Source organism: Protopterus annectens, chromosome 7.part0, assembly GCF_019279795.1.
Source record: "Protopterus annectens isolate FY-2018-M chromosome 7.part0, PAN1.0, whole genome shotgun sequence".
Classification (NCBI taxonomy): Eukaryota; Metazoa; Chordata; order Ceratodontiformes; family Protopteridae; genus Protopterus; species Protopterus annectens.
This window is the reverse complement of record NC_056739.1, coordinates 803,554,314-803,568,490: the sequence shown is the minus strand read 5'-3', so window position 1 is coordinate 803,568,490 and position 14,177 is coordinate 803,554,314. Positions and strand designations below refer to the sequence as shown.

Sequence of the window (14,177 nt, the reverse complement as noted above, 5' to 3'; positions counted from 1 at the left end):
TAAAACCTTTTATTTATTGTGTAAGTTCATTTACCATAACATTAGATGTTCGAATGATCACTTCTTCAGTAGCTGCTCCGTCCGTCTGTCCCCCTTGCTTTTTAGTGTAGTTTTTATGCCAGGATGCAGACATTTATTTTTTTTGTTGTTCTTAGCATTGTTTATTCAGGGCTCAGCCTCCCTCTCTGTGTTAGCAGGAAAGCTCTATAGGGCTTAGCACCTAAACTTATTTTTTAGTGTGCTTAACTTAAGTTGCCTGATAGTTTGGGCCTGTGGAAAGCACCCTGAAGCTGTGGAAGCTGGCTGGCTGTTAAATCATTGGCATGATATAACCCATATAACTAAGGCTAATGCAACAGTGATCATATGAACATCTGTTTTACAGTAAGTTTACTTGTGCAGAGCTATACTTTCATGTGTCTCTATGGTTATATGATCAGAGATGCACTTCACTATGCCTACTTTCAGTGGGCTAACATTTATCAGAATGTCTGTTCAAAAACTGCCCAGTCAATGGTTTGATTCTGCATACTGACTGTGTCAATTCAGTTAAAAAAAAAAATAAATAAAAAATCTTACAGCCATACTTCTCTCCATAGCACACCCTCCATCCCTTTATGCAGGCCTTTCAGGGTCATATCACTTTTGCTGGTTGTTGGTAATTTAATGTCTTCTCCAAAAGTCAGAAGAAAAACTGGATACCAAAAATACACAAAGCAGAATGGCTCAATAAAGGCAGTCTTCCTGCACTGTGGGTACCACCAATAATTCCAGTCCAAGTCGTTCAAAGCCGTTCAAAAACCTTTTATTACCATAAAACAAACCAAGATTTAGCGCTTTCGTCTCCCCACCGGAGACCTCTTCAGAATCAATTAATGAATGCTTCCATCACTCATTTATATGAAAACCAATTAAGAATAATTGAAAGCAATAAAACAATGAATCCAAAATCACAATCTTAACTAACCAATTGATATGCATTGTGAATTAAAAACAGAATGTTACAAATGAGATATCCAGAATGTGTGTGTATATATATATATATATATATATATATATATATATATATATATATACACACACACACACACATATATATATATATATATATATATATATATATATATACACACACTGTTAGTAAATAAATGAATATTTACAATAAAAGTTTACAATAAATGTTATTGAACCATTCTGCTTTGTGTAATTTAATGTCTTCTACCAAATCTGTTGGCCGTGTGTCGCTTGATACATGAAGTAAATTAGTTTTATGTATCATGTCCCAAATGACACACAGCCCACAAACTCAGTGTGCCACTCAACCACAGCCCATAAGGCATAACAACGTACCCAACACTCTAGTCATAGGTGACTCTATAGTCAGGCACACTGATGTTCCACTCACTAGACTAAACAAGGAGAAAGTTACTGTCAGCTGCCTGTCAGGTGCCAGGATCCGCCACATAACGCATGCACTCAGGTCACTCCACAATAAGTACAAATATGACACTGTCATTGTCCATGTTGGTGTGAATTACCTGAGAAGTACCTCCCTGGTCTACATGAAAAGAGACATGGAGGAGCTCTCCGATCTTGTATCCGAGGCAGGTATGACCCTAACCCTGAGTAGCATCCTGCCATCACCCAGAATGATATCACAGTACAAGGACAAAATGATTGACTTCAACAATTGGCTAAGCTTCTGGTGTCATTCTAAGGGGATCCAGTATTTGTCTGCCTGGGACGACATGATTGACAGTCCATGATGCTTTGCCAGAGATGGCCTGCAGCTGTCGCCCTTAGGATTCCGGATACTGGCTAAGACTCTTGCAACCCCTATTGTGCCTTTTTTAGGCAAGGTTCAAATGACAAATTCACCACTGTAACAGGTACAAGCAAGCAAAATCTGAGGGTAATGCTACTCAATGCTAGAAGTCTAAACCTCAAAATGCACTTACTCGAGGCACTCCTTAAAATGGAGAACATTGACATCTGTGCAGTGACAGAGACCTGGTTCAAAGCTCCAGAGAACACCCCTGCATTACCAGGCTTCAATTCATACCACACCTTTCAGCCACCTAACCCAGAAAGAAACACTAAAGGCGGAGGCGTGTCCATATTCATTAATGATATCCACACCTCCAGGCTAGTTTCACAGCATAATGCATCCGAGATTATCCAAGTGCAACTAACTCTGGGCAAGACCGCAATCCAAATTGTAGCTTGCTACAAGACCCCCCCTACCATGCCCCAGGATTCACACTCCTCATTTCTTATACACTGGAAAGTATTAGGGTACAACCCAACACCCTAATAATGGGCGATTTCAACTACCCCACCATTAACTGGGAAAACTACTCCTGTACCAACTCTTTTGCTCAACGTTTTCTAGAATTCAGAAATTCCAACGCCTTGGATCAACTTATACACACCCCCACCAGGGGCAGCAATATCCTAGACCTGGTCATTACCAACATGTTCCACACAAGAGGTCAATTCCTTGTTGGTCAGATCCGACCACAAGCTAATCAGCCTAGACATCCACATCCCACCCCCAGCCCCAATTAGGGAAACCATCGTAAAAAACTTCTCAAAAGCCAACTTCACACTTCTTAAGACAGAAGTGGCAAACTTCATGACACCCATGCAGACGGACAATAGAGGTATGACTGCCGAATCCTACACAAATGCACTTTATAAGCACTTACACGAGTGTATGGATCATGCTATCCCTAATAGAACCAAGATGTTATCCTCTAAAAAAAGGAAGCCAATCTGGTGGACCTCTGCCATAAACAAACTCTACAACAGAAGAAAGAAACTGTTGCAAAAAAGAGTAAAATCCCATGACTGGAGGAACTCCCTGGTCAACCTCAGTAAGAAGCTGAGATCCCTCATAAAAACCTCCAAAGCTAGTTACGAAAACAAAATTGCCACTGACTCTAAAGACAACCACAAAGCATTCTATAGCTGTATCAAGAATCTAAATGGGAACACTCAGATCTGCTCTGAGTTGCAGCATAATGGCACTAAATATACAGAACCAACTGATATTGCCAACATCCTAGCAGATAGGTTCAGTGCTAACTTTACCCCCTCTCACCCCCTAGAGGGCCCATCTCTATACCTGAAGAATGCAAAGTTCCTATAATCACGGCTGCACAGGTAAAAAACACACTCTCCAAAGCCAAGAACACAGCATCTATGGGACTTGACAATATCCGAGGCTGCGTTCTACACGAACTACAGAATGAACTGGCACCCTACCTAAGTACCATGTTCAATCATAGCCTCACCTCAGGCTTTGTACCCACTGAATGGCGCACCGCGACAGTTATCCCACTCCACAAAGGGGGAGCCACGACGGACCCCGGGAACTACCGCCCCATTAGCCTGACGAGCCTGGTCTGCAAGGCCATGGAACGTATCATCATGGAACTCATAAACAAAGACATTGGTGATATGCCTTTTACAAATCCAAACTGTGTAGGGTCCAGAGTTTGGAGATTATGTCTCCTAAACCTGATCGACTTCTTTGAAGCAGTCACCAAAGCCATAGATCAGGGTAAAATGGTTCACACAGCTTATCTAGATCTCACCAAGGCTTTCGACACCACCCCCCACTCTGGAATTATAGATAAGCTCACTAAACTAGGTATAAATCCCTATCTCACAAGATGGGTTGCCAACTGGCTCACGGACAGAACCCACACTGTGAAAGTAGTGGATTCCAAATCCGACATCAGACCAGTGACAAGTGGAGTACCACAGGGTTCAGTCCTGGGTCCTCTCCTGTTTGGTATCTACTTCTCTGAAGTGCAGGCCAACACAGAAGGTCTTTGGCTAACAAAGTTTGCAGATGACTGCAAACTAGGAGCCATAATCGAAACTCCTAACGATGTGGACAAACTACAAAAGGGCCTCAATGAGACAGATACCTGGTGTCAAAGCCATGGCCTGAAGCTCAATGCCAAAAAGTGTATTGTCATCCCCTTTGGTCAAAACTCTGTACCCATGAACTACCACATAGCTGGTAGTCTACTTAATGCCGAAAATGTGATGAGACCTTGGGACACAGGTGGACAGTAGTCTCTCCTTTGATAATCACATCGCCACAGTGGTCAGGAAATCCTTCTACGTGGCTCATCTCATCACAAAAGGATTCTCATCCAGAAAAAAAGAGGTCATTGTTCCCCTCTACTCATCACTCAGTTGACCCATTATAGAGTACAACGCCCCTTTTGGTATGTACCTCACAAGACATCTGCAACAACTGGAAAGACCACAGAAATACCTCACAAAGAGGATTACTGGCCTCAAACATATGCCCTATGCAGACCGTCTCAAAAAACTACAGCTTTACTCCATCACATATCGCCTACTCAGGGGCGATCTCTGCCTAACATACAAAGCTATGTCAAACCCGGAGCTGTTGGACATGCTCCACTTAAAGAAATCCCTCCGAGCTACACACTCTAGGGACCTTAACCTTGTCACCACAATAAACCGAACATGCTGGAGGGATAGATTCCTGTCCCAGAGACTTCCCATACTCTGGAACAGACTACCTATCTATGTCAAACAGAGCTCCTCATTAGCACTCTTCCAGAAAAATCTTCATGATTGGATGGGAAATGGGAAATTCACCCCGGGGATCACTTCTGTGGCTCTGCTCGACAGGGGCACAGGAAAATAATTTTTTTGGGTGGCGAAAGCCAGGGTACATTTTTTGGCTAGGCTTGTATGGGCCCTAGGGCCGATAGCCTAGTACCTACCTATGAACCTATGTGGATGTGTAAATCTGTTTCTTTTTTGTACAAGTGTGGTAAATATTTCTATAAAATTGATTATTGTGGAAAAGCAGCGTAAGGGTGGAGCACACTTTTTCAGAAATAAAACTAGTAATTCCCAATTTAAACTGAAATTTCTTGCAATGTCCTCTCTTTATACATTTGCTTGACACTTGGTCCCAGTTTTGCAGGAGATGCACTACTGCTGAAGTTTCTCTGCAAACACGTGTGCTAATTCAAGGATTGTCTTTTGTTTTGTTAGATGTGCAGGAAGATATGGATGGGCTTGTTTGATGTGAGATCAGCTGTTATACCAGATTCTAGAGATGCTCAGAAAGTCAAGGAATTTCTTCAGGAGAAGTATGAGAAGAAACGGTGGTAAGTTTTTTTTTTTTTTTTTTTTTTTTTTTTTTTTTGACTGTGATCCTAAAGGGGGAGTATGTATAAGGGAGTGCTGCTATGGAAAAGGGTTAGAGAGATCCAGGAGAGGGCAACCTTGCAAAGGACCAATCCGAAGTAGGTAACTTCATTTCATCATCAACCTGTGGGTATCTGATCCGACCCGGCAGCTTTCCAAGCTAGAGATCCGAGCTCCAAGCTCCTCTCCCTTACCCATAATACCCTGCTACCTCCTTCCAATCCTCAGATCTTGTTTGCCGCAGCTTTGTTAGGCACGAGTTTCTCGAGCTCCTAGCGTTTAGACGATTGTAAGTAGATTTTTTTCTCAAAATCTGTCTTAAATTTTGTGTGTGTGGATAGTATAATTCCCTAGTTTAAACCCTTGAGTTTTACCCTCGTAGTTTAAAGCTTAGTGAACCCTTCCCCTTACAGTGTTTGTGTGGGCGCGTGTGTGTTTTAGTTTAGAAATCATGGCCAAGGCCCCAAAGGCCATCTTTTCTAAGTGCACTGAGTATGGCCATAGGTTTTCCTCAGCGGATGACCACACTCAATGTGTCCTCTGCCTGGGGGTACCACAGTTGTCATCGGGCTGCCAAATTTGCGCAGCCTTTAACCCCTGGGCCTTGAGGGATAGGAGGTATAAGCTGATTCTGGCAGGTCTCCTACCCACGGAGTCTGCTTCCTCCTCCTCCCCCTCGGTGGCTACAGCTGCGGCTGCTGAACTTGCTGTCCACTCTCCCCTGGAGGGACTTAACCTCCCACTTCTTCCCAGGGAGAGAGGGACTCAAAAAAAGACAGAGAGAGAGAGAGAGAGAGAGGGAGAAAGAGAGAAAGAGAGAAAGAGAGAGCGAGGGAGAAAGGGAGGCATAGAAGCCACAAGTGGCGGGCCGACTCAGCCCCCTTGGCCCCGCCTGCTAAGCTGCTCTCCTCACCCCATCTCTGGCCTTCCTCCCCTCGGCTCCATTCTCCACGTTTTTCCCCGCAGCCAGAGGAGGAGGCCCGACCATCTTCAAGGTCATCACGGCGGCCCTCCCGGCCAGCGTCGGTAGCCTCCTCTAGGTCAACCCATAGCCTCTCCGACGCTATGGACCGAATGATGCGTCATTTCCTCCAAACCCAACTGCAGATGGGGTGCTTCTACCTCCCCCCCCCTTCCTGGGGGGGGGGGGAGTTCAGCCACACTTTTTGCCCTGATAGCTCCTTCTCTGATCCACTATCTGGTTTCGGAGCCTTCGGATCTGAGGAGTCTTGGAGTCAGGAAGTCTGCGCTGATGGTTATCGCTACCTCTACGCCGGCCATGCCCTCGAGTTTGTCTGATCCGAGCTCCCGGGGCCGAGAGCCGTGTGTCAGATCCGAGGGGGCCAGTGTTTCTTTGGCTCCGTTTTGGTCATAACACACTTCCCTCTCGAGTCCGAGAGCTTCGGCTCCGCCGATCCCCACATCAGATCCAAGGGTGTTAACCATGGAGCCCAGAGAGATTGGCTCACCCTTGGCTTTCGACGTGGTGGAGAGGGTTCTCTCGAGAGGTTCGAGACCCCCTGCTCTTTCTTCGGATCCCGCCCCCACTCCCTCACAGTTGGGCTCATCTTCCATCATCCAGTCCCAGGGACAGCCTGCGTTGATGCCCCAGCCCGTTCCACTGGTGGAGCACGACCCTGTTGGTGAGCCCTCCTCGGACAGTCCCACCGAGGAGGCCCCTCACAAACGTAAGTGTAAGAGGAGGCACTTGGACTGTCCTGAGTCCCTCACGGAGGACACCGATTTGGAGGAAGGGGAAGGTTCCCCCAGGTCACCCCCCCCCCCAAGGACGTCTGCTTTGGAGACATTATGGAAATGCTTCGCCTAAAGAGGGGGTGGTCAGCCCAAAAACCTTCCTTGGATGAGTCTGTGTTCCTGGAGGCATTCGCAGGCCCATCTACCTCTTGGGTGTGCCCCCCCGGCCGACTCCCCTGGTTGACCTCATCACTACCAGGGCATGGAAAGAACCGGATACTGCAGAGCCAATCCCCAGGAGGCCAGATAGGATTCTTAGTCCCCCTGTTGACAGGACGGCTTGGAGTAAGGGTTCCCCGGTAGATGCCAAGAAGGAACTTGCCCAGAATAGTTCCTTGATCCATCCCCCTGATAAGGAGTCTCAGACTATGGATCATATCGAGAAGCGGATGTTTGCTTCAGCTACCTTTTTCATAAGGGCGCTGAATTATTTGGCCCATGTCATTAGACTTCAACGGGATCTGGTGAAAGAATATGCGGAGTCTCCCACGAGTCCATGTTGGCTGAGGACAAACTGACCTTCTCGGCTCGCATGGCCACTCTGAAATCTGTTTCAAACACATCTATGTGGCTACTTTCCCATGCCACGGAGGAGGCCACTAGAGCCAGCGGGTCCGGCATCGCCTTAAGGCTTTGTGATTTTGCAGAACCTTTCAAGGCGTCCTTCGCAAATGCACCCTGTGGCTCTACCCTGCTTGGGAAGACTGTCCACGACACATTGGTTCAGAGCGAGAAAAATGGGAAGATGCTGTATGCTGTCGGAGTCCGCTTCTCGGCTCCTCAAAGGTCATTTTCCAGGAGCCAGAAAGGACAAAAGAAGATGTGGTTCCGGAAGTCTCATCAGTCCCGTTGCGCTCCAGACCCTTCATCCTTCAGAGGCAGAGAGGGACAAGGTGGACACCGGCCCAGAGGCAGAGGGGGAGCCGAAAAATTTTGGGTCGCGGGAACCTTTTTCTGACCAACCCACGAAGCAGCCCTGAGAGGTTGCCTGACTGCTCCTCTCTGGAGGCAGTCAGGGGGCATTTTTCAAAGCACTTGGCCCAATGGGAGTTTATCACAACAGACCGCTGGGTGCTTCGAATAATATCCAGAGGTTACTCAATCCCTTTCATAAACCTGCCTGCTCAGTCGAGGTGCCTCCCCGATGTTCCACCGAGTCAGAGGGAGGCTGCAGCTTTACAGGTAAAAAAGCTGCTAGAAAAAAGAGCCATCCAGCACGTCCCCCCAGGCCAGGCCGGATTAGGCAATTACTCTAGATTCTTTTTGGTGCCAAAAAAGTAGGGGGACTTAAGGCCGATTCTCGACCTTTCAACAATGAACCTCTTCATTGCCAAGGAGAAATTCCAGATGGGTCACTCTTCAATCCATTCTGCCCCTGCTGCAGGAGAAGGACTGGATGTGCTCCATAGACCTCAAGGATGCGTACTATCACATTCTCATGGACAGGCGATCCAGGAGGTTCCTCCACTTTTGGCTAGGGGCCAGTCATTACCAGTTCAGGGTCCTACCCTTCAGTCTCACCACAGCCCCCAGGGTGTTCACCAAGGTCATGGCAGTTGTAGCTGCCCACTTACCTAGATGACTGGCTCCTTACCACCCCCACCAGGCGTCTACTCTGCTTAGCCAGGGATTGCTTCCTACTTCTAGCGTCCCGATTGGGGATCACCGTAAACTTGGTCATCCCTTCAACCAGTTCAAGTCTTGGAGTTCATAGAGGCCAAAATAGACACGCTTCAGACCAAGGCCTTCTTGACATCAGACAGACTTCGCAGTTTGACCTTGCATGTTTTAGCCCTTCAGTCACCGGCCCTGTCAGTGGAGTCGGTCCTGAGAGCTTTAGGGTCCATGGCAGCAGCAATCAATCTCGCGCCCTTAGCTCGCTTACACATGAGGATTCTCCAGTGGACTTTGCAGGTTCAGTGGTCCATCCTTCACCACCTGTTGGACTTACCGATTCCTCTCAGCAGTTGCAGAAATTCCCTCGTCTGGTGACTCCAATCTCGAGAGCTTCGGGAAGGTCGACCATTTGTTATGCCGCAACCCCAAGCCACAGTGACCACGGATGCTTCTTGCCTTGGGTGGGGGGGGCATTACGTGGGCAGAACTGTCCAAGGTACTTCGGACACTGACAGAGACCATTCTGCATATCAGTGTTCTGGAGATGAGGGCGGTGCTTCTAGCATTGCAAGCCCTTCATGCCTTTCTCCCTCCAGGGACTATGGAGATTCAGTCAGACAACATGTCAGTGGTCTGGTACATCAACAAACGGGGGGACTAGGTCTTACCCTCTTTGCCGAGAGGCCATGAGAGTTTGGGACTGGGCGATATCCACCAACCGTTTTCTGTTAGCAACGCACATTCCAGGTCGGTCCAACATCCTAGTGGACAAACTGAGTCAAACTATCCTCTCACCTTACGAGTGGTCTCTGAATCCCTTAGTAGTGAAACAGATCTTCCGCAAGTGGGGTCAGCCTTGCTGCAATCTCTTCGCGTTGCCTTCCAATGCAAAGTGCAGCGAGTTTTTCGCTCTAATTTCCCTTCCGGGGGAAAGCCCCAGAGACTCCCTAGTTCATGCTTGGCCACCCGGTCTTCTTTATGCTTATCCTTTTCTTCTGTTGATAACAAAATTCTTACAGATAGCTCGTTGGTTGGGGAACAAGATTATCCTCATAGCCCCATTCTGGCCTCAGCAAGCCTGGTTCCCGTGCCTACGGTCTTACCTTATAGCTCCTCTCTGGATCTTGGATCTCATCCCGGATCTGATATCTCATACTTCAGGATTGATACCCCTGAATCTGGTCTATCTCAAGCTCTCAGCTTGGTTGATCCAGTTCCATTAGTTGCTAGGACTCCAGGTATCTCGTCTGCAGTCAAATCTATCCTGGTAGCGGCGCATAAGCCTTCTACCAGGAAGATTTACGATAGTAAATTGAAGCGTTTTTCCATTTGGGCGTCTCGTAGGAAATTGGACCCTTTCACTGCTCCCATCCCAACAGTGCTCGATTTCCTATCTCATATTTTTCAGCAAGGAGTCAGTTCTTCTACTGTAAAGTTTCAAATGGCTGCCCATCTCCCATTTTCACATTAGGGACAATCTCAATCCCCTCGCGTTCACCAAGATTTGCAAGACTTTCTGAAAGGTATGTTCCTCTTGAGACCCACTAGGAACCCCGTCCCTCCATGGGATCTAACTTTGGTCCTTCAGTCTCTGACTGGACCTCCTTTTGAACTTGCAGCTTCTGTTGATTTGAAATTCTTGTTCTGGAAAACTGTCTTTTTGGTAGCGATTACCTCTCCTAGAAGGGTGTCGGAACTTCAGGCCCTCTGTATTAAAGCCCCATATCTTGTTTTTCATAAGGGCAGGGTCTCTCTCAGGACTAACCCATCCTTTCTACCTAAAGTGGCATCCAAGGCGAACATCAATCAGTCCATTAATCTCCAGTTTTTTTCCCTAACTATCAAAACAAAGGGGAGTACAAACGTCATTTGTTAGATGTTCATAGACAGTCAGGTTTTTATTTACACAGAACAGCTGCATTCCGCAAGTCTGATCAGCTCTTTGTTTCCTTTGCAAAACCCTTCTTCGGTAAGCTTGTGTCGAAGGTAACTCTGGCCAGATGGATTTCGAATTGCATTCTGCTCGCATACAAACTATCTGGCCTGCCGGAGCCTACAGGGGTTCATGCTTATTCTACCCGCTCTATGGCTACATCTGCTGCATTCTGGTCGAGAGTTCCCTTGGATGACATTTGCTCTGCGGCTACTTGGGCGTCCTCTCGTACCTTTATCTCTCACTATAAATTAGATTTAGTGTCTAGAGTTAGGGCAACCTTTGGCTCTGCAGTGCTCCGGAATATCCTTCCTTGAGGACCTCCCAAGTTTTTGGTAGCTGGGGACTCTGTCCCACAGGTTGATGATCAAATGAAGTTACCTACTTCAGATAAAGAAGTTTGATCAAATGAAGTTACCTACTTCAGATAAAGAAGTTATGTACTCATCATAACGTTCCATCTGAGTAGGAAACTTCATTTGTCAGCAACCGACCCTCCTTCCTTCCACCTAACCTGGTTCTTTGATTACCTGAACCCTAGGATGGTTTCTCAGGTCATTTGTTAATCCTTAGGCTAGGATTCTGCAGGTTGTTGTTTTGTTGTTGTGAGGTTATATAGATGGGCAAACGTGATCTGGTGATTGGAAGGAGGTAGCAGGGAATTATGGGTAAGGGGGAGGAGCTTGTAGCTCGGCTCTCTAGCTTGGAAAGCTGCTGGGTCGGATCCGATACCCACAGGTTGCTGACAAATGAAGTTACCTACTCAGATGGAACGTTATGGTGAGTACATAACTTCTTTTTTGTTGTATTCGAAAATGGCTTGATGATGCAATATGTCTTTCCATAATAACAACTATTTTCCAAGAAAATGCCATGTTAAGTTGTCAATCTCGCCTTCATTCTTGCTGGATGGGTTCGGAGCCGATCCTCGGCTCCGACTCGGCCACTTACTAAAGCTCGAGAGCTAATTTTACCAGCTTGAGGCAACCCTATATCCCATGATGCAAGGCAAAGACTAACCAGATCTCGTTTGCCGCTTTCGCTTGCGAGGTGCTTTTTTTACCAGCTCCAGGTAAGTTTCTTCAAATTCAGACTTTTAGTCTCATCCCTTTAGTTTTAGTCACCTTTATTGTTGTGTGAACTTTTAACGATTAATTTAACCCTATTCCCGTTAGTGTTCCCTATTTTTCTGTTTATTTATCCCTTCCCCTAAGTTAGGCCTTAAGCCTCCCCCTTTCCTAAGTTTTTCTGTCAGGGATTCTGTGTGGTGGTTGAGTGTGTTTGTATCCCTGTTTAAATTTTTTATTATTGGATTGGGTGTTTATTGTGTGTGTGTCTGTGTTTCTTTTGTTACTTAGTGTTTCCTCGACACAGCTATGTCGAAGGACACAAAGGTCTCGGGCTTCAAGAAGTGTGACTCGTGCTGTCAGAAGATGTCTCTGACAGACGGTCACACTTCTTGTGTTTACTGCCTGGGACCTCTGCACCTGCAGGACTCTTGTGCTATCTGTCATGCCTTCAGCCCAAGAGTCCTGCAGGAGCGCAGAAATAAATTAATGTTGAGGGGCTTATTAAAGCCTGAGAGCTCCCCGACTAAGTCGGCTCCGGGGAAGCCCTCCAAACCAGTTAAGCCTTCGGCTTCAAATCCTAAGCCATCGGCTACTGGTTCTCCTTCAGTGTCGAGATCGGCTCCAGCCGGAGCCGATCCTTCTATATTAGAAGTTACAGTATCTGCTCCATCCGGTGCCGATGCTGCTAAATCTGGGAACTCAGTGTCGGCTCCGGCTGGAGCCGACGTATCCTCGGCTCCTTCGGCTCCACCTATCTCAAAAAAGAGATCACGATCCCCCTCATTGGAATCGATACGCTCGGCTCCAAGATCACCCCTGCTCTCGGAGCGGAGCCATCGGAGCTGTTCTTCTCGGTCGTCCAGGCTGTCCGATCACGACCTTGAGAGAGTGGTGAGTAGACTATTAAATTCTCAGGCATTGGCCCAAATGCTCCATAGCCCGTCTCAACAGACGGTAGCTATCACACACCCACCTAACATTCCTCCTTCGACTCTCTTACAGAGCTCGGAGCCGTGACTGTTGTGACTTCGGAGCCGATACCACCCCCCCTTTCGGCTCCGTCGTCCTCTGCTCCGATTTCCCGGAGCCGATACCACCCCCCCTTTCGGCTCCGTCGTCCTCTGCTCTGATTTCCTCCTTGAGGCCTTCATTGGAGGGATCCGGGCGTCTGGTCTCTCTAATCGGCTCCGAGGGGGCGAGTGGCATCGGACCCTTGTCCGACCCCGTTCTCCCTCTCGGAGCTGCGGCGTTGGTGAGCTCAGCCCCGACATCGGCCTCGGAGCCGTCCCTGTCGGTGCGGCCTGGAGATGTCCTTCAAGGATGCATCTGCAGTCCTAACAAATGGGTTGTCCTGTCGTCAGGCAGCCCTTCGGTCGGCCGGATTCCAAAGTCTGGGTCTGGCCTCGGCTGGTGTCGCACTTCACCCGACGTCATCTCTGCTGGTCTTCGGGTATAAAGGCATCAGCCGACGCCATTTTCCTCAGTCTTTCTTGCCGCGTGGCGCCCGAAGCAGAAGCTGTTCGCAAGTGCCGGTCGGTCAGATCCAGAGATTACTACTACCGAATACTACTTCGAAGACTTCTAAAAAGCTAAGTACCCCGTTGGGGACTCTTTCTTGCCTCAGCCGATGTCAGAAAAAGTGAATAACCGTTTAACTTGTGGGAAACAAATACCTCATAAAGATTTCCACTCTTACTGCTTACCTTGTTTAGGCCCAGACCACGACGTAGCAGCCTGTTTAGCCTGTGCTTCTTTCAACCGACGAACGCTTAGGCGTCGGTCGGAGTTTGCTGAACAGTTGTTCGGCTCAGATTTTGCGTACATTATGCCGTCGGATCCTCCGACTTCTCAAATTAAGAAACGCAAAGAAAAAGACCGACACTCGCGGTCCGCGGTTTCGGCCGAAACCACGGTTAAGCAAACCGCGAGTGTCTCGGTTTCGGCCGAAACCGAGCAAACGGGTCAATCTTCAGCCGAATCCATGACTACTACCGTGGCTCCTGCTACCCTAGCAGAATCGGCCTCTGAAGTTTTGCCTACTAATGTGGTTTCCCTAGAATTATCGGACACCATCCCTTTGGATGTATCTACCCCAGCACGTGGTGCTGCTAGGCCCCCTGCAGCCATGTCTATAAAGGCCTTTGCCAGGGCTAAAGCAGCCAAAACTGCTAAGTCTGTGCCTGTTAAGCCCCCCTCTCACAGGCCCAGTTCCAGTTCCCAAATGCTTACTCTGGCAGAGGATCTCATCTCTTTAATAAGGGGATCCCAATCTCACCCAGACAGGGCCTCTCAACCTCCAGAAAAGAGACCTAGAGCAGAGCCCCCTGAGCCAGTGTCCTCAGATGACTCTTCTGATGATTCAGACCATACAGACCATCCAGAGGCTCCTTTTTCTACTTATGAAGATTCCGATGCTGAAGAATCTATACCTTCTGCCTCTCCACCAGAGGAATTTTCCTTTGGGGAAACCTTACATGCCATGAGAGAACAATTCCAATGGCAGGGACAAGATTTCTCAGATTCAAGAAAAGGCTTAGGACCTTTCTACACTTACCGCAACATAGGCCCTTAGCTATACCTCCAGTTCTTCCTGT

The 14,177-nt window shown here is 47.7% G+C and overlaps 1 protein-coding gene across 2 annotated transcripts in view; it reads left to right on the top strand.

Moving 5' to 3' along the window:
* The window catches only part of AGFG2 (ArfGAP with FG repeats 2), an 851,713-nt gene that overhangs the window by 283,387 nt on the left and 554,149 nt on the right, over positions 1–14,177 (top strand). For both annotated transcript variants that reach the window (XM_044077339.1, XM_044077338.1), the window contains exon 3: positions 5,053–5,168. In XM_044077339.1, coding sequence (XP_043933274.1) covers positions 5,053–5,168 — 116 coding nt within the window. The remainder of the gene's footprint in view (positions 1–5,052; positions 5,169–14,177) is intronic.